Genomic DNA, 27,364 nt, shown 5'->3' with positions numbered 1-27,364 from the left:
CAGCACCCTCTAATGCATAATACATGTTAAATACTATAGCACTTTTATAGTTCATGTTGCGTCCTTTACAGCTTGGCTGTAGAAGTTTAACCTGGGCTGAAACTTGGCATAAAATTATCAAAGGAGCTATTTTAAAGTTGTGAGTGTAAAAATAATAGATGTTTAAAGTGTCTCTCCATCGCTATATAATCAGGTATAAAAATATATTGTCCCATGAAATTAATAGTGATGAAATAGCACCAGACAGTGCCCTCTGCCGTGGTCATGGGAAGTACAGCTTGGATACGATCACATTATGCTCTTAAAAGGGAACAGAAAGCTATGATCAAAAAATTGTGTCTGAATGAAAATGGTAGCAAGTTAATAAAGAAAAAAACATCCAGGATAGGAACTTATGGCACACTGGGGCTTGAAGTAAATAAGAATTTCCAACACCGTGCATAAGTATAATGTCTTTATGCCAGCCATCAAGTCACCTAAGCCTTACCCATTACTGATCTTCTGTCTACAGCCCACCTCAGCAGATGTAGTGTGATGGAGAACCACCCAGCAGCCCAAGCAGTACACTAGTGCAGGGATGCGCTCCAGAGGCAGATGCTTGGAGATGAAAACAGATTTTTAAAAATGCTAGTTAGTTTTCCTTTGCACCTGGCCCCACCTATCAAGTGTTCTTATGCAGATGAAAACTGGTTAAATTTATACACAGAAAATGTTTCCTTTTATGTTTTTGGATCATTTGCACATAGGCTCCCAGTCAGTTAAACTAAATTTAGTTAAATTGGTGTAACTTTCTCATGTAGACAAGGCCTCAGCTACCTTTTTACACTGCATTAAGTAAGCTTCTCTTGACACCATGTCTTACATGAGTGAAAAATGCTAGTTTTGGAAGCTTTTCTCACCCTTCTGTGTCCCTGCTAAAAATCAGCAGGGCTTTAGAACACTCAACTGAAGTTGGTGATTCCCCCCGCAAAATTTCAGACCTCAACATCCCGTGAAAGGAAACATCATGAACAATTACAAGAATATTACATGGTCTTTCTGAACGTCCTTTGACACAAATTTAAACCAAAAAGGAACTATACTGCCCCATTTTTGGTCCTGAGATAAAGCTTTGGTTTTTAGAACAGATTTTAAACTACATATAGTATTAAAATAAGTTATTATACAAGTCTATGGAAATCCTCAACGTTACTTATTTAAACTTCTCCAAAATGGTTCTGGCCAGAAAAAACAGCTTACGGGAGGCCACGTTTTCCTCTTCTCATATGCAGACAATATAGATAGCCCATTGGTGAATCATAGAAATGTAGGCCTGAAAGTGACCGTGATAGGTCAACTACTCCAGCCGCCTGCACTGAGGCGGGACTAAGTGTGATGGGTTTGTTCACAGAGACCCCCTTGGGACTGTCACTTGGTGTGCTGGAATTACCTCTGAGCCCGTTTTCCACTGCCAGCCTGGGACTCCAGAACCCTGCCTTGTTGAGCCAGACACGCTAGCCTGCTGCAACACAGACCCAGGTCTGGCCCATGCCCCTAAAGCTGCAGACTTTAACCAAAAACTGCTCAGCAAGTCACCTATCTCTAGCACCCAGACACCCAGTTCCCAATGGGATCCAAACCCCAAATAAATCCATTTTACTCTGTATAAAGTTTATACAGGGTAAACTCATGAATTGTCCACTCTCTATAACACTAATAGAGAGATATGCACAGCTGTTTGCTCCCCCAGGTATTAATCACTTACTCTGGGTTTACTAATAAACAAAAGTGATTTTTTTAAGTATAAAATGTAGGATTTAAGTGGTTTCAAGTAATAAGAGACACAACAAAGTAAGTTACCAAGCAAAATAAAACAAAACACGCAAGTCTAAGCCTAATACTTTAAGAAACTGAATACAGGTAAATCTCACCCACAGAGATGTTCCGATAAGCCTTTTTTCACAGACTAGACTTCTTCCTAGTCTGGGCCCAATCTTTTCCCTGGTGCAGTCCTTGTTAGTTCCAGCTCAGGTCGTAACTAGGGGATTTCTCATGACTGGCAGCCCCCTTTGTTCTGTTCCCCCCCTTTAATAGCTTTGGCACAAGGCAGGAATCTTGTGCTTCTCTCTGGATCCACCCCTCTCCTTCTAAATGGGAAAAGCACCAGGTTTAAGATGGATTCCAGTTCAGGTGACATGATCACATGTCACTGTAAGACCTCCTTCTTCATTACCTAGGAGCTGGAAGACACCAACACAGGAAGGCTTGCAGGTAAACAAACCCATTCACCCGTCATTGATTCTGAAGCACCCTTAATGGCTTCCATTTAACATGTTTACAGCAGTAATACAAATTTTATATCTTATTCTCCTAACTCCAGACATAGAAATAATACATGAAAACAAATAGGATGAACACACTCAGTAGATCATAAACTTTGTAATGATACCTTACAAGAGACCTTTTGCATGAAGCATATTTTAGTAACATCATATTCACACTTATAAACATATTTCCATAAAACATATGGAGTGCAACGTCACACTAAGTACCTAGCTCAGCCTTGACAGGTGTTTGGCTAACCTGTTCTTAAAAACCTCTAGTGATGGAGCTTCCACAACCTCCCTAGGTAATTTGTTCCAGTGCTTAGCTAACTTAATAGTTAGGAAGTTTTTCATAATGTCTCACCTAAATCTCCCTTGCTGCAATTTAAGCCCATTACTTCTTGTGCTGTCCTCAGCAGTTAAGGAGAAAACTTTATCAATCACCCTACAGAAGAAAATAAAACAGCCATATTGGTCCAGGCCAATGGCCCATCTAGCCTGTATCCTGTCTTTCAACAGTGGCCAATGCCAGGTGCTTCAGAGGTAATGAACAGAACACGCAATCATCGAGTGATCCTGTTGTCCACTCAAGCTTCTGACAACAGAGGCTAGCGATACTCAGAGCAAGGTGTTCCATCTCTGACCATTTGGCTAGTATCCATTGATGGACCTATCCTCCATGATCTTTTCTAGTTCTTTTTTGAATCCTGTTACAGGTTTGGCCTTCACAACATCCCCAGCAACAAGTTCCACAGGTTGACTGGGCATTGTATGAAGAAGTACTTCCTTTTGTTTTAAACCTGCTTCCTATTAATTTCATTGGGTGACTCCTGGTTCTTGTATTATGCGAAGGAGTAAATAACGTTTCCTTATTCACTTTCTCCACGCCATCATGATTTTTATAGATCTCTATCATATCCCCCCTTAGTCGTCTCTTTTCCAAGCTGAAATGTCCCAGTCTTTTTAATCTCTCCTCCTATGGAAGCTGTTCTATGCCCCAATCCTTTTTGTTGCCCTTCTCTGTAATCCTGTCCTCGAAAGCGCTTGCAACTCCTCCCATCTTGGTATAACGGGCAAACTTTGTGTATGTATTCACTATGCTATTATCTAAATCATTTATGAAGATATTGATTAGAACTAGACCCAGGATAATTTCCTGCCAGAGCATAATTCATATACCTTTCCAGCTTGATTGTGAACCATTGATGATTACTCTCAGTGTATGCTTTTCTAACCAGTTGTGCACCCATTTCCTAGTAGGTTCATCTAGGCTTTATTTCACTAGTTTCCTTATCAGAAGGTCAAGTGAGGCAGTATCAACTGCCTCACTAAGATATATCACATCATCTGCTTCCCCACAATGCTTGTTACCCTGTCAAAGGATTATTTGACATAATTTGTTCTTGACAAATCCATGTTGACTGCTCTTTATCGCCTTCTTTTCTTCGAGTTGCTTTGCTCCATTATCTTTCTAACTAGCAGAGTTAAGCTGATTGGTCTATAATTCTCCGAGTTGTACTTGTTCCCCTTTTGACAGAGAGGTACTATGTTTTCTCTTTGCCAGTCTTCTGGGATTGCTCCCATCCTCCATGAGGTCGCAAAGATAATTGCTAAAGGCTCAGAGATCTCTTCAGGCAGTTCCTTAAGTGTTCTAGAAAACAACATGCCTGGTCATCATGGTTGTTGAAATCACGTAGCTATCCTTATAAAATGGAAAAGCGGTCAATGTTCAGAGAGAGTTCCTAAAGAATATGAACAGTTTGGCTCTGAGCCAGCTTTTAATGTTTCAAGACCTGACAAGGTCACATTCCTCGTGCATGCTGAATCAGTAATTCAGACCAAGCGGTGGTCCTACCAATTTTCTGAGAAAGTGTACAAAATGCCTGCGGGATCTCACTTCTTTTTCAAAGGACACCGCTAATAATGGACATGCCTACAGTGACAGAGAAACATTTTCAACAACTGTCTGTCCACTTCTCCCTCACACAAGAGGCAGGCTCCCAGCTACAGCTGGGCAACATTATTTAAAAAAAAACCAAAATGTAATTTTGGGTCAACTAAAACTGTTTGCAAATTCAGGATAAGACATTTCGGCCAAAAGTAAAAAGGGGTGAGGGTAGAGGAGAATGAAAACAAAACAAAACAGAATGAAACACTGATATTTTTGTTTTGAATTTAGCTAGAATTAGCTTTAAAAAAATTTTTTTTAAAAAAAACCCAACTCAACTAAAGCCATTTTTTGTTGTTTTGGCAAGAACCAACACCAAATTGTCATTTCAGGGTGACCCAGCTCAAAATGTGTTTCAGATGTTTCTGTTTTGCCACTGACCTGAAGAGGGCGAAAAAAAACCAAAAAACAGTTATTCCCCTAGCTCTACTCCTAACCTCCTCTTCACACACACCTGGATCAGCTCATGCCGCTCAGCTTCCTTTCCTCTCTGTGGCTGTCTGGGCCTCCCAGGTGCAGAAAGATGTTACAGAGAGCCCCCCCTGCACCCACAGATCCCAGTGGCCAAGGACAAGGGGACTCCTGAGCAGCAGCAACTGCCAGCAGATCAAACCATTCCACCTAGGCTCATGCTCCCCTCTTCCAGGCTAGGTGCCCTTCTCAGACCCAATACACCTTCCCCTTTTCCCCAGGAAAGTCCCAGTTTCAGACACTTTCTCATGGGCTCCTGAGCAGCAACGTGAATTTCCAGGGAAAGACAGAGACCCCAGCAAATGGGAGGTTAGACACTCAACAGTCCTAGCCTCTATGGTGTTGCTGAAGTTGCACAATGTGTGGTCCTGCACGAACTCATTTATACCTTCGCGATCTTCCCACGTAGGTGCAGTGCGCCCCTCCCCCATCCCTGTCCACGCCCTGCAGTGCTGGGGCCAGGAGCAGGGCGGTGGCTCTAGGAGGGCGGTGGATGCAGACAGGGCTAAGGGGGCTGAGGCTGGGACCAGAGCCTGCAGCATAACCCGGGACCCCACATAAAACCATGATTTTAATCCCCCCCCAAAATGGACCCAGCTGAGGGGTCCCGTTCTCTGCACCTGCAAGCTCTGTTTTAGACCATGTTCCTGTCGTCTAATAAACCTTCTGTTTTACTGGCTGGCTGAGAGTCACGTCTGACTGCGGAGTTGGGGTGCAGGACCCTCTGGCTTCCCCAGGAGCCCCACCTGAGTGGACTCGCTGGGGGGAAGCGCACGGAGGGGCAGAGGATGCTGAATGCTCCGAGGTCAGACCCAGGAAGGTGGAAGCCGGGTGAGCTGTGTGTCCTGAAGACAGGCTGCTCACAGAAAGGCGACTGCCCCAGAGTCCTGACTGGCTTCATGGGGAGCAGTTCCAGAGCATCGCCCAGGGACTCCGTGACAACTGGTGGCAGTGGTGGGTAAAGAGTTATCACTTTGGATGGGCTATCACCAGCAGGAGAGTGAATTTGTGTGGGGGGGTGGAGGGTGAGAAAACCTGGATTTGTGCTGGAAATCACTTTAGATAAGCTATTACCAGCAGGACAGTGGGGTGGGAATAGGTATTGTTTCATATTCTCTGTGTGTATATATAAAGCCTGCTGCAGTTTCCACGATATGCATCTGAAGAAGTGAGCTGTAGCTCACGAAAGCTTATGCTCTAATAAATTGGTTAGTCTCTAAGGTGCCACAAGTCCTCCTTTTCTTTCTTCTATCTGTTCACCTTTGGGAGGAATTGTTCCACTCCCAATTTGTGTGCAATCATTTTGGATTCAAAATTCAGCTGTAAAATTAGGCTTTAAAAAAAGAACAAAAAAACATGTTAATGAAATGCTCATGCAGCCTTCCTGAATGAATTCCTGTTTATCTACAGCACACATAGTAGGCGGTAAGACTCCCCCCACCCCGACCAGCCAGCACTTCTGAGCCCTGAGAAGAAGGGAGGGAGAAGAGACCCCACACACTTTCTGTAGGGATAAGAGAGGTAGTTTAGTATCTGGGGCTAATGCCAGTTTTGGTCTCTTTGCGGAGTCTGCCAATTAAAGCAAAGCGTGGTGGTGTTTTTAAGATGTGCAAACCAAAATGGAGACATGAAGTCCCCTAGTAATTGCTCATATTTGCACCTTCACGAGTGAAGTTTTCTGTGAAGATGTGTTTATTTAATAAAGTTCCAACCTTTTTGGAACTCATTGTGGCAGGACCTTCTACTCTGCAAACACAAGTATCCTCTCTTCCACCCTACTTAATCATGTTCAAACAAACCTCATCCTAAATGCTGCATCCTATTCGTAAAGGGACAGTTCCCACTAATCAAAATATAACAAATATTAATACATTGTACAAATATAGTTCACATTAAAGTATATTTAAATTATCCCAGGTTCCTCACACTAATTCCTCCCCGCCCATGGGTCATGCACGAATAATGTTTGATCTACAACATTGAGACGCAGCACAGAGCTCTTCCTGTTTTGCTATAGTAGTAGCTGGTGAAGAAACACGTTATCCTCCCTGACGAAAGGTCAGTCCATAGACGTAAAGTATTAACAGAGAATGTACTCAGATCTCTGGCTCTAAAAGCATGAACCTCTCCTATGTGAGTTAGGAGGTGCAAAAAGTAGACTCAAGTCTCTATGTGATCTAGCCACTACAGAGTTCTACTTCTGACTGTGCCCGCAGTGACCATATCCAGCCTCTCTGTTATCTTAGCTGTACATCATTACACCTTCCCTCGGGTAGGGTATATGGAAGCTTTGGGTAAGAATAGTTGTGAAGCACACAAATAGTCATAGCAGTCATTGGAAGAGCTGGGTTTAGAACTCATGGGCTGATGGCTTATATCTCAGTGCACCTTCCCCTAGATTGCAGGAGTCTCTTTCTGAAAATGCATGATATTTTACCAGGTATATGGGAATGACACTTGACAGGTCTGAATTTATTGTCCTGTTTCCGAACATCCATCCTTTTCTGCTGCCCCTTCCCAAATTCATGCCCTGCATCATCACATTCCTCTATACCCAGTCAGGTTCTCATGTGATGACTATAGGACCATCATTTTTACTGAGAGCAGCCTATCTTCAGCCCCATTGCAAATAGTGTGAGAAAATAGCCATCTTTGCTGGGGGCAGCCCCACTTTCACTAGCAAAGCCTGTCGGGAAATGACTGCCATCTTGTTGAAGGTAGCCTGTGACTTAGTCCCATTAACAGTGTCGGGAGATGGTGGCCATTTTAGAAAAGGGCAAAATGCTTCAAGACTGAAGGCAGAAATCAGAAAGCTGTGAGAACCCTTAAAAAGCCCAAATATGACATTCACACTAAAAATCATGAGTTCTCAATAACCCCGTTGGTGAGTGCTGGGACAGAGTGGCTCACACTCAGTGTGTGCTGTGGGGGAGTTTCAAAATGGGAGCCACAGCTGTGAGGAAAGGAGGAGCAGAGTAGACAGCAGTGGCAGAGCAAGGCCTCAGGACAGCCCCTCTGATCCTAGTTATTGGAGAGCTGAGCAGCTGGATCTGAAATAACCCTGTAAAGATTCTCTCCTGGAAGGAAGCAGGAGCAGCTGGGCTCCTTCTGCCTGGAGCCTTCTGGAAAAGCAACATGGAATTTTTCTTGGTTTGGCTGAGGGCATGCTCATTTCTCACCCTCACTGTGGTGTCTGGGTTCCTCACTCCTTTCCTTAGTGGCTATGGGAGTCTGACACCAGAAATCCCATCAGACTGTCAGCGAATGATGCTTGAAAATAACCAACCGTTTTATTTCAGTTTGGAGGTTTCAGTTTCACTTAGGACTTAAAGGCACCTCAAGCCTGGCAACATGGACCTTTATGGCATGCCTCTGCTTGGTGCACCTGACACTGCAGTGAGAGCTGGGAGTAGGAGTAGAAAACAAAGAACTTCAGCAAATAACACAACATGAGGTCATCCATATTGAGATATGCAAAGTAGGGCATGCCTTCATTTACCTATAATCTCCAGATTTCCCAACCTCCAATCTGATTAGGTCTGGCATCTTCCTTCCACTGGTGACGCTTTGGGGCAGCAGCAGCAGCTAGCTCAGGCTTCTCTCTGACAGCTCCCCCCATTCCACCTACTGAGGATGTGTATAACGTTACATAAGTAATGAGGATCACATGCAGCCCCATGTCCTCTATCTCACAGGCGCCAGCTCTGTCAAGTCCTAAGTAGACAGCCTGAAGTTACACCTGAATTTCAGTATTAACCATAAGCTATGTTGAACACTACAATGTTGATTTGAAACCACCATAAAGCCACTAACGGTTTTCAAATCTATGCTACTGCTACAATCTCAGATTTTGTTTTCGAGCAAGTTGAAGGATGTCATTTTGGCAGAGACAGGGGATTGAACCAGGGACCTCCAGAGCTAAAAGCAAGAGTTTACAGCTTGAGCTAGAGTTTGGCTCTGAAACTCAGAGCTGTAATACACTTATCTTCTCTGCAGATCAAGCACTGAGGACAATACATAACACACATGAACCACTGAGTTACAAAAGCACAAGACAGACTTCCTCTAATTCTCATCCCCTTATGAAGACAGACCAGGTAGTGAGCAAACCTAAACAGAATCTTTAATAGCAAACCATTGAGACGTCCATTGGACTTTTATCATTATTTCTTCTTTTATTCTAGACCATCAAGAAGCATGCGTGGTGGTTCACAGTACCGATAGAATGTTAGCTCTTGAGGGTCGGACCATAGCCCTGATTTTTAAAGGTTTTCGGGCATTCCCCTGCTCAGTGTTGCAAAGCCCACGGGATTTAGACGGCTAAATCCCATTTTCAAAATGGATTTAGGCACTTATGCATTTAAGTCCCACTGACTTTCAATGAGACCTAGGTTTTGCAACTCTGAGCAGAGGAATGCCTCAATATCTCTAAAAAAATCTAGCCTTATGCTTCCCAGTACCAGACAGTTGCAGTAAGTGCAGATATCCAACAAGTGGGAGATAATGGGATTTAGGTTCCTGTGATGAGATCACAGTTAGTCAGTACAGCGGTGTGTATTTCCTGATAAAATCAATAGTAAGTTTTGTTTTTAAGTAAAATACATGATTTCTCTCATGTTGGGGATGCTAAAGTTCTATTTTGTGTTTTAAAGGCATCGTATACTTTTGCACTGTGACAATCTAGGCCTAATGCAAACAATGACAAACTTTAATTATAATAACCTGAGGGTTTTTTGTTTTTTTTTTGACATGAACATCTTTGAGCCCAAGAATCAGTTAAGAAATAAATATGATTTGAAAAGTGAAAAAAATATTATTGACCTTCAAACAGGATGACTTGTTTTTATAACAGATTATGGATTTTTTAAAAAAATTAACATTTGAGATATGTACAGATAAAACACAAACTATAGAACTACTTTAACTGAAAAACAAACCCGTAAGGAGAACTTTTCATATTTTATTAAAATAGCATATTCAACCACTGGTAACCAATAATACATTAACCTTTTTTCCCAGAGTACACACAACACAGTAGTGATTTAAAATATTCTTATCCATGATATTCAATGAAAACAGTCCAAATTCAAGTGTGCAACTAAAACTAAACCTCTGAAAAAACTCTGATTTAAAGAATACATAAAGCTCTCATACAGAATTCTTTTATACCCCTATATACTAAATGCCAGTGTTTCACTCACCTGACAATACTGCTAGCTTTTTCTCGTATGCATAGTATAACTTCTCATTTATAGTACCCATTTTATAAATAAATTGGTATATCCCATCCCGTTTATATTCATCTTCAGCTTCACAAAGAAACCAGTAAATAAAACTGTCAAAGACAGTCACAACAAATGATCTCACAGCAAGATATAAAACTTGAAGATACTCAAAAGATTTTTCTACTCTATTTTACATAAAAAGATAGATTTAAAAAGTGCAAGGCAAGATTTGCAGTATTTTTAAATTTTTAGGCACATCCACTTCTTTAAAGCAAGCTTCCGAATGAAATTCCAGTTTGTTCTTCATGATACCTGTTAAGTCTTTCTTTTTAAAAAAAGAAAAAAAATTACATCCTGTCAAACGTAAAGTAGGGAATCTCCTGTCCAATGTAACAGTTTTCAATTATGTCTTGTTCTTCCTTTTTTTATCCTTGCAGGTTTCGGTTTGGGGATATATTGATTGTTTGCCTGATATTCGAGTTCTTTACGAAAGTAGTGAATTGCTTTATTTAAACCTTCTTCCAAAGGGACCTGTTTAAAGAAAGAAGAGATGGTCATATCAGCCTAAAATTCCGGCTACTCTCATAACAGTGTATTATTATGGCTATCTTCTAAGTTATGAAAACACTGCTCTGAAATTCTTTATCAATAAAAACACAGAGCACCACCCACTGGTTACAGTATGTCTATGCACTTCTAACACACCCATCACTGTTATATCTAACGATCATTTACTAAATTAGAAACTGTCAATTCAGTCGGTAAATACCACATTTAGTACCAGACAGTAACACTTAACCCAGTTTACGCCCAAATACAAACTTGGTGAATCCCTTATATGCTTGTAAGAAACAAAAGAGGAAAAAGAATGTTTTTTGGCTTGTTTTGAATTATATTAAGAGAACATCCTCTAGATAAGCTGTGTAAATGGTGAGGCCTAATGAGGTTTAAATTAAAATACTTCTTTAAATTGGTCCACTAAGAAATAGCAATGGGGATATCAACCACGACGCAAAACTGACAGTTATAACAGTATCCCATTAGGAACTGATCATCTTGCTTTCTTTAAAAGAGTTAATTAGATTCTAATAATTTTGTGTGTAGTTAAGAGGAAGAATATTTTCCTCTTCTGTTTCCAGTTTTAAACAGTGTATTTTATACTCATGGGCACACAAAACCAGAAATATTTAACTCCTTTTCCAAGTATTGTAATCTCTGTTCTTGCTTATGTCACCAACATGAATTGATACAGTGATGGCACTTTAGAAATGCATACATTAACTACCAATGCACTTCTCCAATTCACTACCAATCCTCGTTCACCATTGGATAAGAGTACAAATTCTGGCATCCCATTAAAGTTGATAGAACATGATCTACTGCCACTGTGCCACTTTTTAAAAACAAATTAGGTTCTGAATGCCCCAGGCACACAGGGGAAGAGGAATCTCATTACATCAACAGGTTTTTTTTTTTTTTTTTTTCTTTTTAAAAGGACAGGCTTCTGACCTGCTCATGCCCCACATGAACCATTTCACACTGATGGAGGGGAAGCTGGCCTAAAAGCAATAAACTAAACCCCTTACCCCAGTTTTAGATGGGGAAGAGTTCTCTTTGTAATAGTCAAGCTCTTGCTTTCAGCTATGCTCAATGGCACCTGTGTGAGTGAAACATAACCAGGAAGGTTTGGGTGTTTCATCATTAGGATCATTATCAATCACAGACATACTTTATGCTGGTATCACCCGAGTATTGGCCAATTTCCAGGGTTTATTGGAATTCCATGCGGGGGTGAGGGGAGGAAGGCTGGGTCATGAAAGGTTGAAGGGTTTGTAGTCATTAATGGTGCACCCACCCTAGAACCAGTATCTGTTTTCCAGCAGCACGATTGTTTTTAAAACAGTTATCCAGCAAAGTTCTCTAGTGAAATCAAGGCTTAAGAATCAAGGCCAGGTGGCAACACTTGTGCTGGCTATTTGAGTGGCTCTGTGTAGTGTGGCCAGTTAGCCTCAAGGTAATGTAGGGAGAAAAGACGTTGTAATGCCAGCTTGGAAGGCCTTTCTTAAGAAAGGGCGATGAGTCGGTGTGTGCAGAAGGAGGTATTCAGGAAAGAGTACACATCACTGAGTGACACAATGGTATTACCATACTATCTGTGTTATTCCCGGCCTCTTAATGCAGCCCAGGTATTTAATAGCTTTTTTGGACAGCGACTGTATATTAAGCAAATTTCACTGCTGCCTACAATAAATCCCAGATCTCCCCTACCTTTACGAAAGAGCATATATAACTAATTCTGAACCACAGTGAACAAGTAGCTTAATTAATTAGTCCAATATGTATTAACTTAGTTTTGTCTATGGCAAAGTCAGGGTGGAATTTCAAAAGCTTTAAATCTGTTCTCACTGAAGTCAATGATAAAACTCCCATTAACTTAAGTGGGAGCAGAGGTAGGCCAACCTGAGTGGGTTCTCAAAATCCCACTGTTAGTATACTACCGCTTTGTCCAACTACCTAATTTTTATTGGGTTCTTCTGCTACTCCTCTCAAGCCTCCCTTGTGACTAGATTAAGCCTGATGAGTGCAGTAACATTTGCATATCTTTAAAAGGATCTTAAAAACCTCAACCCTTAAATATTTTTTATTTCATTTTGTATTGATCATCATCCACATCATAAAAGCAAATTTCTCTTTTAACAACAGGATAAGTGGAGGGCTAATTCATTATGTACCACACATTCCAAGGTATACAACAGGCATATGAGGGACTATTGCCTTAGTCAGAGCTGTTATACAAATTAGGTTAATTTTTATTACAATGCTTTGTCACGTATTTCAAAGCATAGATTTTAAGGCCAGGGACCTGTGATCATCTAGTCTAACCTCCTGCACAACACAGGTCATAGAACTTCCCCTGTACACATTTATTGAGTGTCCAAGTAAGACTCAAGGCACTTTATAACCTTTACAATAATTGCCCTTGGAATACTTTCCTCCACTTCCCCCAATTCTTTAAGATGCTCTAATAACTGCAGAATATCTTCTTTTATAAAGGCAAGACAATCATCAAAAAAACAACAGGTTTATACACATGACACTATTAATCTAGCTTTACATACCACAGGTTCCCAACCAAGCAATAACTTGGCTTTCTTGATGTCAGGCCTTCTTTTCTGGGGGTCATCTTGAGCTTCTGAGAGAAACTGGATTTCACTGCCACTACCTGTTGAATGAAATATTGCATTTTATTAGCCTTTCTTTGCTATGCTTTCAACTTACACATTTCCCCAGGGGTGGCATGATGTCCCTCTCAAGCCTATTTAGATTATTCCCAATTCTGCCCATCCTCCAAAACGCCTTACACTGACATGACTGTCCTTCCAGCAAAGGTAGGATGAACCATCCAGGACTGGTACCGCAAAGTGACTCAAACACTTCCTCCTCCCCAGTACTATCTTTTCCTTATTGTCTGTGGAGCGAAGAACCATGTGTGAGTCTTGTACTCAGATCCCTTCATGGTAGAACATTAAGAACTTACAACACAAGCCCAAAACATTCTGCATTATTGTATATAAACGTTTATTTGAGTTTAAAAATTTGTGGCCAGAGCAAAACAGAGCTAGTTAGTTAGTGAGCAGCAAATGGAGAGAGAACTTATTTTGTCTACCAGGTAGTCTAGTGGCACCATAGTGTTCTACCACAGAAGCAAGCTATGTCCAAGACTGGAGCGTTAAGGGGCTGAGCAAAATCTCAGAGGATTAAGAACATAAGAACGACCATACTGGATCAGACGAAAGGTCCATCTAGCCCAGTATCCTGTCTTCCGACAGTGGCCAATGGCAGGTGCTCCAGAGGGAATGAACAGAACAGGTGATCATCAAGTGATCCATCCCATTGCCCATTCCCAGCTTCTGGCAAACAAGAGGCTAGGGACACCATCCCTGACCATCCTGGCTAATAGCCATTGATGGACCTATCCTCCATGAATTTATCAGTTCTTTTTTGATCCCTGTTATAGTCTTGGCCTTCACAACATCTTCTGGCAAGGAGTTTCACAGGTTGACTGTGCATTGTGTGAAAAAATACTTTTTTTGATTGTTTTAAACCTGCTGCCTAATCATTTCATTTGGTGACCCTGAGTTCTTGTGTTATGAGAAGGAGTAAATAACACTTCCTTATTTACTTTCTCCACACCAGTCATGATTTTATAGACCTCAATCATATCCCTCCTTAGTCATCTCTTTTCCAAGCTGAAAAGTCCCAGTTTTATTAATCTCTCCGTTTCATAACCCTAATAATTTTTGTTGCCCTTTTCTGAACCTTTTTCAATTCCAATATATCTTTTTTTGAGATGCAGCGACCACATCTGCATGCAGTATTTAAGATGTGGGTGTACCATGGATTTAGAGGCAATATGATATTTTCCGTCTTATTATCTATCCCTTTCTTAATGATTCCCAACATTCTGTTCGCTCTTTTGACTGCCGCTGCACACTGAGTAGATCTTTTCAGAGAACTATCCACAATGACTCCAAGATCTATTTCTTGAGTGGTAACAGCTAATTTAGACCCCATCATTTTATATGTATAGTTGGGATTATATTTTCCAATGTGCATTACTTTGCATTTATCAACATTGAATTTCATCTGCCATTTTGTTGTCCAGTCATTCAGTTCTGAAAGATCCTCTTGTACCTCTTTGCAGTCTGCCTGGGACTTAACTATCCTGAGTAGTTTTGTATTATCTGCAAATTTTGCCACCTTGCTGTTTACCCCTTTTTCCAGATCATTTATTAATATATTGAATAGGACTGGGCCCAGTACAGACCACTGGGGGACACCACTATTTACCTCTCTCCATTCTGAAAACTGACCATTTATTCCTACCCTTTGTTTCCTATCTTTTAACCAGTTACCAATCCATGAGAGGACCTTCCCTCTTATCCCATGACAGCTTATGAGCCTTTGAGGAGGGACCTTGTCAAAGGCTTTCTGAAAATCTAAATACACTGGATCCCCCTGGTCCACATGCTTGTTGACCCCCTTACAGAATTCTAGGAGATTGGTGAGGCATGATTTCCCTTTACAAAAACCATGTTGATTCTTCCAACAAATCTGTGTGTCTGACAATTTTGTTCTTTAGTATAGTTTCAACCAGTTTGCCCGGTACTGAAATCAGGCTTACCAGCCTGTAATTGCAGGGTTACCTCTGGAGCCCTTTTTAAAAATTGGCATCACATTAGCTATCCTCCAGTCATTTGGTACAGAAGCGGATTTAAATGATAGGTTACCGACTACACTTAGTAGTCCTGCAATTTCACATTTGAGTTCTTTCAGAACTCTTGGGTGAATTCCATCTGGTCCTGGTGACTTATTACTGTTTAGTTTATCAATTTGTTCCAAAACTTCCTCTAATGACACCTCAGTCTGGGACAGTTCCTCAGATTTGTCACCTAAAAAGAATGGCTCAGGTTTGGGAATCACCCTCACATCCTCAACCGTGAAGACTGATGCAAAGAATTCATTTAGTTTCTCTGCAATGGCCTTATCGTCCTTGAATTCTCCTTTAGCAACTGATCATCCAAGGTGGCCCCACTAGTTGTTTAGCAGGTTTCCGGCTTCTAATTTACTTAAACATTTTTTTTTGCTATTACTTTTTGAGTCTGGCTAGCTGTTCTTCATATTCTTTTTTGGCCTTCCTAATTATATTTTTATATTTCATCTGCCAGAGTTTACGCTCCTTTCTATTTTCCTCACTAAGATTTAACTTCCGCTTTTTAAAGAATGTCTTTTTGCCTCTCACTGCTTCTCTTACTTTGTTGTTTAACAATGGTAGCACTTTTTTGGTTCTCTTACTATGTTTTTTAATTTGGGATATACATTTAAGTTGAACCTCTATTATGGTGTCTTTAAAAAGTTTCCATGCAGCTTGTCAGGATTTTACTTTTGGTGCTGTATCTTTTAATTTCTGTTTAACTACTATCCTCATTTTTGTGTAGTTCCCCTTTCTGAAATTAAATGCTGAAGTGTTGGGCTGCTGTGGTGTTTTCCCCGCCACAAGGATGTTAACTTTTATTATACTATGGTCACTATTACCAAGCGGTCCAGCTATATTCATCTCTTGGACCTGATCCTGTGCTCCATTTAGGAATAAATCAAGAATTCCCCCTCCTCTTGTTGGTTCCAGGACTAGCTGCTCCAAGAAACAGTCATTTAAGGTGTAAAGAAACTTTAACTCTGCATCCTGTCCTGAGGTGATATATACTCAGTCAATATGGGAGTAGTTGAAATCAACCATTATTATTGAGTTTTTTATCTTAATAGCCCCTCTAAGCTCCCTGAGCATTTCACAGTCATCCTGGTCAGGTGGTCGATAATATATTCCTACTGCTATATCCTTATTATTCGATCATGGAATTACTATCCATAGGGATTCTATGGTACAACTTGGTTCATTTAAGATTTTTACTTCATTCGATTCTACGCTTTCTTTCACATATAGTGCCACTCCACCTGTGCTGTCCTTCCGATATATTTTGCACCCTGGTATTACTGTGTCCCATTGATTAGCCTCATTCCACCAACTTTCTGTGATGCCTCTTATATCAATATCCTCATTTAATACGAGGCACTCTAGTTCACCCATCTTATTATTTAGACTTCTAGCATTGATATATAAGCACTTTAAAAACTTGTCACTTTTTAGCTTCTCCCATTACATGATGTAATTGAATAAGACTTTTTTTTCATTTGACTGTTTCTCATCAGATCCTATTTGTATTTTATCATCTTCCATACTCTCCTGCTTACTAGGACATAGAGAATCTCCATTAGTATATCCTCCTATAAGGGATGTCTTTGTCTGAACCACATGCTCCTCCGCACCTGTCAGCTTTCCCCCAGCCCTTAGTTTAAAAACTGCTCTACGACCTTTTTAATGTTAAGTGCCAGCAATCTGGTTTCATTTTGGTTTAGGTGGAGCCCACCCATCCTGTATAGGATCCCCCTTTCCCAAAAGGTTTCCCAGGTCCTAATAAATCTAAACCCCGCCTCCCTACACCATCATCTCATCCACACATTGAGACCCCGCAGTTCTGCCTAACTGGCCCTGCGCATAGAGGTCCCTTCCAACCCTGATATTCTTTGATTCTATGGAGCTGGAAGCATTTCAGAGAATGCTACCATGGAGGTCCTGGATCTTTTACCTAACAGCCTAAATTTGGGATTCAATAATGTTCTAAAGGCAGCACACTCAACAGCAGGAACACAGGGTGAGAGGTAGGGACTGCCAAGTATTCTCCAGCATCCCCTCCAGCCAAGTGAAAGGGAGACTTTGATGGGCGCTGGAATGAATCACTTCTAGCCTCCAGTGGCCAGGTCAGTATAGGGGGGAAAAAATGGTCATCACAGCACGAGGCTTTTGAGGGTGGTAGAGAGAGAAAAGCTCAGAGAGAAAATCTGAGGAGGATTCCTGGACAAATCTACCCAAACAGTATTTGTATTTTAGTTCAGGAGATGATATATATCATTCACATTCAGCTCAGTTTCTTAGTGATTGCATTTACAGCAGGAGTTGATGTGTGGGTCTTGTACTGAACTTTTAGCTAAAATAGTCAGAGCATCTCTCCTTTCTATTGCTGCCAGCATTTAGTGTCGTACACCTGAAAGGGATCATCTTACATTTTCTTTTCTTTCTTGAAAGAAGAAAACCCATGCATAGAGAAGTCTACCTGGGGTCAGACCAGAATGGAGAGCAATATTAAGAAACAGCTGGTAGTCCCTCTGAGAATGGGCATGAATTGCCCTTCCTATCTCTATTTCTTAGTGCTCTTTGTTAAGTTCGCTGTTGGGAGGAAAAGATATACATTCGCCTCTCCCTTGAAGAAAATGCAACATGTAATGAGGAAGAATAGAAAAGGCTCTTCATTCGTCCACAATGAACCCATTAACTTGCATAAACTATATATAAGTAAACAGTACATGACAAACTGCCACATGAAAATAAATATTCATTCTTTTCTTCATATAGTATTTTATGTATAATTGAAAATCTGAACTAAATTCTAAATTTTTAATCTAATATTTAATTATAGAATCAGTAGACAATTAAATGTCCTTGGTACAACTGCTGTTTTGAATCTGTTTCTTTTCATTTCTATTAGCCTTATGTATTATACATACTTTAATGAAGTAATCATCATCTGATAATATAAGCCCTCTATGAATTTCACCCAAGATTTACTTGTCATACTTACCAACAAGTTTTTTAATTAACTGGGCAAATTCTAGGATACTGTGCTCTTCTGGGTTCCCCTAAGAAGGAAGTGGATACAGGTTACAAGAGAAATTACAAAGCAACTCTAAAAATGCGTATTTTGTGATTTGCCAAGAGTCACTATGAGGATAGTAACCAAATATGTGAATGAACTAAAATTCATAGATTACAAGGCCAGAAGGGTCTGACCTCCTGAATAAGAGGCCAGAAAACTGCCCCAATAAAATTCCTGCTTGAACGAGAGCATCTCTTTGAAGAGACATCCAGACTTGATTTAAAAATTGCGAGTGATGGAAAATGCACCACCAAATTTGGTAAATTGTTCCAATGGTTAATTATCCTCAAAGGGGCACTACATCTCAATTCTACTTTGAAAAGTGACCAGAACCATTTATAAACAAAAATTTTCTGGTCCCCCACATCTTTTAAAACAACATGGTATGTAATGTGTCTTCAAAGACACCCTAGAAAATGCATTTTGTTATGTGAGATTTTGAAAAGCATTCATTGGTGGCCTAACTCTGGCTCCCAATGAAGTCAATGGAAATTTTACCATTTCAATAGCAGCAGAGTTAAGCTAAGAGAGTGCTTTTGAAAACCCGGCTCCCAAGTTTAATCTATTTAGTCATCCAAAAAAGAAACTGCAGGTTTTCAAAGGCTTTCAGGTGTTTAATTGTGCATGTCCCCCTTTTTTCCATACGCTTAGCCTCATGAGATGCACATTTTGCTTTCCATGAGAATCCCAAGGAAAAATCATCACACTTTTTCAAGAGCTGACCTCAGCAGTATGCCATATGTTCCTAAATATTGTAATTTCAAGCTGTGACTAGATAAACCACGGATATGTTATAATTGCTTTGGAAATAGCCATCCATATTTAATCTCTATTACCGATGATACCTCAGTACAATTGCCATAAAAGGGGGGCATGGGCCACGTATCACAACAACAACAAAAAATGAAGCTTCTGGAGCAGAAACAGGTTAATAAATTACAATAGTGTGTCACCAATGGTTTCAGATCGCACTTTTGATGTATAGAAACGAGGGTGGTCTTCAACTGCATTTCTGAAGTGTCTTAAAATAATTTACTCCATCCCCCCCCTTTCTAATACAGTAGAACCCTATTTATTTGACTCTCCATTATCCAGCTCTCTGTGTTAACTGGACAACCAGCACACCCAGATCTAGAGGGAAGTGATCTCTCCTGTGGCCACTAGATGGTGCTGCAGCATTGGACTTTCCCATTCTCTGTTTTTTCTGGATTTTTGATTATCTAATCTGCCCCCAGTCCCAATTAGATCAGATAAACTGGTTCTGCTGCATTGCATATTGAGCAAAAAGTTTAAATCAATTAAAACTCAAAACGTATTGCAAAATTCTCTTATTCTTGAGACAGTGATCAGATCTAAGGTCTAGGAGCCCGGCAAGTACTATGCCAAATCTCTCATTTGTAAAGTGAGCATCGGGTTTTTTGTGCATGATGGAAAGTATTTTTGCTGCATTTAATTCTTGTAAAAGTTAACACCAATGATAAGTAAGAAAGCAAAAACTAGACTGTGAAGTAAATGTAGCAGAACAACAAAACTGTATGCTCACCAAGTTGACAGGACTGCTGACGTTGCTGTTCATTAAGGCCACCAACCCATTCACAAGATCACTGCAAAAGGGAAAGCAGGGATTGAGTAGATATCCATTTCTCTTTAAACAGTCATACTTTATTCAAAGAGATCCATATTGCTAGAACCCCACTGAAGCAACATAATTCGATGATGAATGCAGAAATCAAATCCTGCAATTAAAATGGATTTTATGAATTTTGTACATTTCAAGTGGAAGTCCACATTTCATACCAATTGGTAATTTGCTGGCTGGTTAGCTCCATAGTTATTAATTTCAATAAATCAAAAACAGTGGAGGACTTGCTGTTCGTTTTAGAGGATAATTTGCTGTAGTGAGAGCATTTACATTGGGGAGGCACAAGCTGCAGTTCCTCCACAGTTATATGAAAAAACAACCAAGAAATATTAACTGATTACTGCTAAACAATTAATACTTTATTATTTCCTCTGGCCTCTAAGCCTTCCACTCATTTAAAATGAGGCAATTGCCAATTTTTCAGATGGATTGTAATAGATTGGCTCAAGATAGTGAAAAGAAGCAAGGACACTGCTGCTTACCAAGTTTTGTCCTTATTTTCAGAAGCTTTAAAAAGACTCTGTTAAAATAAGTTTACTTTGGAAAAAATGATATCTCGGTGTTACGCACTAAATCCTCCTTCTCGGTCCTAGGTCCGGAGTATCAATATGAACAAAAACATCAGCTCTTCTCTTTATTACATGTTCAAACTAGGTGTGCCAAATCAAAATGCTACAAATTTCTATACCATTTACTACTAATATTACTGCAGAAGGCAGGGGGAGAAGAGATTTTTTAAAGAAGTTTGTCAACCTCCCCCCCCCGCAAAAAAACCCAACCAAACGAAAAAACCCAACAACCCTGGCACTCTGGTTTATCTGGCGAGTAAGTCAGGAGATATGGACATGCTGTTCAATAAATATAGGTCACAACCTTGAATCTGATCTGCACAGACAGACTCCTGTGTCTGTACAAGTCGCAGCAATTTTGCATGGGTGTAAGGGTCTGGCCATCAGGACCAGAGTGTGGGACCTCTGATGTAAGCTCTCTGAAGCCAAGGAAGAGCCTACTACTTTCTTAAGTGCCATGCATTTTTATGGCACTATATAAATAATTATAATGTGGATTTGTGTCGATTAGACAGTAATGTTTCATCAACTGTAATAAACTGAATAAAAGCTCATTTTGAAGTGTATTGTTAACAGTAATTTTGAGGATTTTGGATAATTAACTCATACTGGAGTAAAGGTACAAAGTCCCTTCCACTCCATAGTAGGCTGCATTGCATCACAGCAATAACACAACTATGTGCTTTGCTATAAATGCATTGTAATACTACCACGGTCAGTCCCGACCGTCAATTGCAAACAATAAGTTATCATGCTGCACTATCTGTTAGGTAATTATGTACAGCAAACAGTGTTGTGCAACGTGCTCTCAACCATAAACTCGCATTGTTTATATTAAACCTGTATGTGAAATATATTTATCCTGTATCTCGTGCATGAAATGTTTTTAAAGTGATTTAAAAATGAATGACAGCAGTAAAGATTATTCAAGGGGGCTACTCCTACAGCCTTTACTCATGTGAATGCTCCAACTGAGGACAATAGGATTTTACATCTAAATGAGAGCTGTAGGATCAGGCCCTACGTTATTAGGGCTCTCGGCTTTAGAAGAGGTGGTCTGTATTTTTGGATTGTTGAGGCCATTTATATAGTGAAGCAGACTTCAAGATGTGTGCGAGGGAATGGGGGGATAAAAGGGGAATTGTCCTAGATATAAAAAATAGTATGATACAGGTAAAATAAATAATACTTGAAAACCAGACATGCTGTGCCCTTTAAAATTAGTAGTTTTAAATGACTGCTTAAGGTGTATTTTTAGTAAACTGAAGATTTGCCTTATTAGACACAATCCAGTTCTGATCACACTGGTTTTCAATACCAAAGAAGTCTAATCTTAACATGCAATGAGTAATTATAATACATGAAATAAAGCACTTTTGTCACTTTAAAATAAGGGAGGATTTTGTCTCAGCACTAAATGAGATAAAAAATAGTTCTCCTCTAATATTATGGGACAGCACTTTGAATTGTACAAGCCATGGGAAATGCTGATGGACAAGATTATAGCATGAATGTCATAATATAAATACACATTAAATCATTACTTGCCATGTCTGATATTACCCTAAACTGTTCAGAGGAAAGCATGAAGGTGTGAAGTCAAATTTTGGCAGGCAGCTTTAGAGAGAAGCTGCCAAGATAATAACCAACAGAATTCCTTCTATTACTAACACAGGCTATCAAAACCAAAGGCTTTCAAAAGTGTTAACTCTATTTGCATCCCTTATGCTTTATTTAGGGCACATCACTCCATTTGTGAAATTAAACTAGACTGGACGGTTTCAGTTAACTGGTTCTCAATGCTGTTTAGAACAAATATGCAGGAGAATTGTATTTTCTATTGAAATATGACATTTTAAAATTTGAAGGAAGGAAGGAAGGCATATTACTGTATTTCCAATAACTTTAAAATTCTAACTGTAAAACTGTATTTTAAAAATTATTTTCAAAGGTTAGGAGTAATTTTTAAGAGATTCTTTAAGTCTTGCAAAAAGGCAGTCTTAATATAGATCTGTTTGTTTGGACCGAAGGGGGATCAAGTCAGTGCATTGCAAATCAGGTTTACACAAAATAGCCAGACTTTTAGAGTCTACAGTTTTACAATAGTATCGTGTTTTTGATTTTAGATGCTTTCTATACTTTTTACAAAGAGGTGTTATTCTTGTAAAAAACAAAAACAACCATATTTCCCTGTTTACTTGCAACAAAGATGTTTCAGGAGTCTGTGCAATTAAACTGGGCACTAGGAAGTAAGAGTCACAACTAGATCAGAATTCAAAGTCTGATGTATAACTGTATGAGGACAGAGTAGGGATTAACCTGCCACAATCTGGAGGTTACTGGAAATTCCCTCAGCCATCAATCCTGATCAGACTTCTGCATGTGCTTAACTTGAAGCCCATGAGTAGTCTCATTGATTTCAGTGGGACTACTCAATGTTGAGCTTCAGGCCTTAGTCACTAAAATATTCAAGTGATGCCTGAAGGGGAAAAAAAAAAGTCACCACAAATTCCCAAGGGAATTCTAATCTGTGCTGCAAGAAAACCCTACCATAGTGTTATATGAACAGTTAATAAAGAGTTGCAAATTTCAAATGAAGATGAAATATGGTTAGACTCTATTCATGGTTACATGCAACTAAAAACATTTTCTTTTACTGAGTTCTGAAATACAATCAATGTCTGAAATGAGATTTAAATTGGAAACACAGACGACATGCCTGAGCTGAAGTTATGATTTTATTTCTGCTAGACACAAAATATAGAAATCAAAATTAAAAGCCCCTGAATCTTACTGTTCTGATATGAATGTTTCCTAATAAAGATGGTGAAGGACAAACTTAGATCTTGTCTACAAGGGAGATCTTAACCAGTGAAAACTCCTTAGTGTAGCCACAGCACACTGTGGCTTGCAAGGTGCTACTTCCACACTAAGCAACACACTGCACTAAATTTAATCTAAACTTGGGCTTTACCATAAAGCAGCTCCATGTTGTAGTTTCATCAGTGGCTAAAACCTCATTGTATAAGCCTATTTCTAGAAATCAAATTAAAAGCTACATAGCCCCCTATGAACACAAGGTGGCAGCAGTGCATTCAGATACAAAGACATGAAACTTGAGTTTTCATGTTTCAGAGTAACAGCCGTGTTAGTCTGTATTCGCAAAAAGAAAAGGAGTACTTGTGGCACCTTAGAGACTAACCAATTTAGTTGAGCATGAGCTTTCGTGAGCTACAGCTCACTTCATCGGATGCAACGATGAAGTGAGCTGTAGCTCACGAAAGCTCATGCTCAAATAAATTGGTTAGTCTCTAAGGTGCCACAAGTACTCCTTTTCTTTTTGAGTTTTCATGAAGCAGAAAAATAACAGAACCACTTGCGTCCACTGATGGGGATAACCACAAATTTCTAGCTATGTCTGAATTTAAAGTTCTCACCTGGCTAGGGACTATTTATATATTCAACTTCTCTGTGAAAGTAGAATTTGTGTTCTAGAACACCACTTCTTTTTTGCTTTACATTTTACTGGCTTGATCCTGTCTGTAGAATGTCTCAGACTATCATAATATGATGACAGGTATCAGACTCCGTAGAAAAGTGCTAGAGAGAACAAGCAAGCTTTACCTGACATACTGGAATGCTCTCGTTTGAGTTCCAGGCCCATATACCTAAAAAACAATGAAAATCAAAGTTACAAGAACATGAAAACATATGGCATGTGTCAACATCACCATAAATAGGCTGTCAGGACCACCTGAGGCATGGATTTGGGACACAACATCAAGTTACAGACTGAGCTGGCTGCCAGACTGTGCGTCATGAGTGCCAGGCCAAATCCTAATCTTGGCAATTCTTCATACACTACTCTTCTAAGATTCAACCCCTTTTCACTGTCTACAGGTAGAACTCTCCTTATCTTTTGTCTTGAGGATTATAGCCTACTTCTCTCTGGTCTTCCCAGGACCCACCAATGTTCCTCCTCTGTACTCCATAGAAAATGCAGCTGCTAATATCACCTTCCGGGCCTGGCCATGACACTCGGCTGCCTGACTCTCTACACTGACTGTGCGGTGAATATCTGAGACAGATCTATTTTTCATGCAACCGCTACCAAAACCAAAAAACCCCTCTCACATTAAGTGGAAATAACTAAGGCATTGCAATGGCTCCACCACAGTACAGATACCTTCAGTTTTTACACAAGTTGGCTGTGATGTTAAGGCAATAAATCAGCATACTTTTGAAAGTTCCAGTATAAATCAATAAACATATTTGAAAGCTATAAATAGGCATGTTTAAGGATAAAAATGTGGATACTCCTCTTGACACGGGCACACACTGAATTAGAAAAACTTTTCGGAAGAAGTAGATACAATATTTGTTTTGCTCAGAAAATAGGGACACAACTGATGTACATGCTAACATCTGTCTCTGGTTAAGCCTGCTTTAAGGGTCTGACCCAAACTCCACTAATCTCAAAGGGAGTCTTCAGTTCAGTGGGCTTTGGATGAAGCCCTAAACATTTAGAGGTCTAATAGAGTTTATTTAATATCTTATTCTGAAAGAAATGTGGGAGAGTGCACTGGTGGCTCAACAGTATGCCCCACACAGCTTTCCAGCCTCTGTTTTAATATAAAAACAAAAGGAGGACTTATGGCACCTTACAGACTAACAAATTTATTTGAGCATAAGCTTTCGTGAGCTACAGCTCACTTCATCGGATTCATTCCCACTGAATGCATCCGATGAAGTGGGCTGTAGCTCACGAAAGCTTATGCTCAAATAAATTTATTAGTCTCTAAGGTGCCACAAGTCCTCCTTTTCTTTTTGCGAATACAGACTAATACGGCTGCTACTCCGAAACCTGTTTTAATATATTTAATTTTATCTATATGTGGAAAGAAAGAGAAATACTCACTTTGTGCATGTTTTCTACACAGTGATCTTCATTGCCACATGTTTTAAAGGCAGTCTGAGAATACACTGTGTTCCCTCCCTCTCCCCCCACAACTTCTCATATAAATACTTTAACAATAAAAACAAGCTGTTTGCATGGGACAAAAACATTGGACTCTAATGAAGAATAATTAAGAGAGATGTTCCATTTTGTATAATTAATTCCCACATTTGAACTTCTCTTTTAAACGAGTGCTTTTATCCATTTATTTGTGGGGGGGGTTTTGGATAAAAAATGAACACACTCATGTTTTAAAATAGTTAATGAGAACAGATTTTAATTTTAACAGCAAAAGTTGTAAAAAAATTAAGTGAAAGTTTTTGATTTCTGATTCACTTTTCAGTCTTTTTCTGTTGGCTGTTGATTTATTTTACTGAGGTTGGCCAATTCAATAAAACTTCAGTCTCACTCTTATGCCTAATCAATTTTGCTTTTTGATACTCATACACCAGTAGAACAGTGACCTTGGGTCAAATTTTTATTTATTATTATTTTATCTATGGTAAGAGACTTTTACAAATTATAACTAAGAAGTCTACCACAAGGCCTTCTTCAAAGTTTTCCTTGTAATGCTCCTCTGCTGTGATGGCTGCAAAACATCCAGCAATGGTTACATAACTGATGGGTGCAGTGATTGCTACTTGTTACACTGAACTGTTCCACTGTTACCATGTGCTCCCTTTGCCTGCTGCATCCACCTGTTGTCTCATTTTATACTTGGATAGTGAACACTTTTGGGTAGGGGCTGTCTTTTTGACATGTCCGTGCTTAGCACAATGGAGACCTGATCCTTGGTTGGGCCTCTAGGTGTCACTGTAATATAAACAATAGCAATAACTTGTGACATACTTTAAAAATCTGACCGCCTATTCATCCAAATGGAGAGCTGCATTTCTTGTGCTTCAGTTAACCAATGTCCACCACCTAGTCAGGATGCTGAAGCATCACTAGTACCCTCATCCTCTTCCCTAGTGACTTTTCAGACTCCAAAGAATTAAAGGGAGTCATTATTCGACTGGCTGTGCTCACACCAACTTATTTGCTTAAAATTTCCCCGTTGCTCCATAGGTGCAGCTGCAACAGCAGGAGTTCAACTGTAGATTGGCTGTTGAGAGTTAAAAAAAATAAAAAAATTGAACATAGACAAGCCTTCAACTCTCCTCCCAGAGGACAGTACTACTCCAAGCTTTTCTTGATGACACTTTGAAATATCCTGAACTATGAATTGTTTTAAATCTAGATAAATATTCCGCATAAACACCTTTTAGGAAAGCTGTCAGGGAATTTCATGTCTCTGCAATGATTACATTCTCACAGTTTGTAGTTATAAAAAAAGTCAAGGCTCTGCTGGATAAGTCTGAGAAGCTCAGAACTACTACGTATTCAGATGCCAAGCTGGCATATCAACCACTTGACCAGCATGGTATAAGCAACAGGAGAATGGTCAGATAAAACACCTGACATCTGACCTCTGATGCTCTATGCAACATCTGACCTCTGATGCTCTATGCAAAACTTCTAAATGCCACCTAGAGAGAGATACTTTGTGCCCCCTGAATATCACCCCAGGAGCATAGAGTACACAGGGCGTAATCAGAAAGTACTGGCAAGTCATTGCTTTATTGTGTTTGTATATTCTGATGCAATCAAAAACCCCACTAGGATCAAAACTCTCTGCCTGAAATAAGAACTCCACCCACCCTGTTTTGGCCACATATTCTGTTCTATGCAGCCAGTCCCAGCTAACCAACTGCAGCTTTTAGGGGTGAAGGACGGGGTGGATAGGAGGGTGAAAGCCCTTTCAAAAGAATTTACAAAAGTCCTTTGAAAACCCCTATGTTAAATTAATTCTTGGGTGGAGGTCGCTGTCTTTTGTGCTACTTTTTCTTTGGTTTAACCCCATGTGATAGATGTGGGCA

The 27,364-nt window shown here is 39.8% G+C and overlaps 1 protein-coding gene across 1 annotated transcript in view; it reads right to left on the bottom strand.

Moving 5' to 3' along the window:
• Positions 1-9,669: 9,669 nt before the first annotated feature.
• Positions 9,670-27,364, bottom strand: part of UXS1 (UDP-glucuronate decarboxylase 1) — a 92,766-nt gene continuing 75,071 nt past the window's right edge. The window contains exons 11-15 of the mRNA XM_073351134.1: positions 24,113-24,156; positions 19,821-19,881; positions 18,203-18,260; positions 13,067-13,170; positions 9,670-10,478 (exon numbers count right to left, since the gene is read on the bottom strand). Coding sequence (XP_073207235.1) covers positions 10,347-10,478; positions 13,067-13,170; positions 18,203-18,260; positions 19,821-19,881; positions 24,113-24,156 — 399 coding nt within the window. The 3' untranslated portion in view covers positions 9,670-10,346. The remainder of the gene's footprint in view (positions 10,479-13,066; positions 13,171-18,202; positions 18,261-19,820; positions 19,882-24,112; positions 24,157-27,364) is intronic.

Source organism: Lepidochelys kempii, chromosome 1 (assembly GCF_965140285.1).
Source record: "Lepidochelys kempii isolate rLepKem1 chromosome 1, rLepKem1.hap1, whole genome shotgun sequence".
Lineage (NCBI taxonomy): Eukaryota > Metazoa > Chordata > Testudines > Cheloniidae > Lepidochelys > Lepidochelys kempii.
This window is presented reverse-complemented; position numbering and strand designations above follow the sequence as displayed.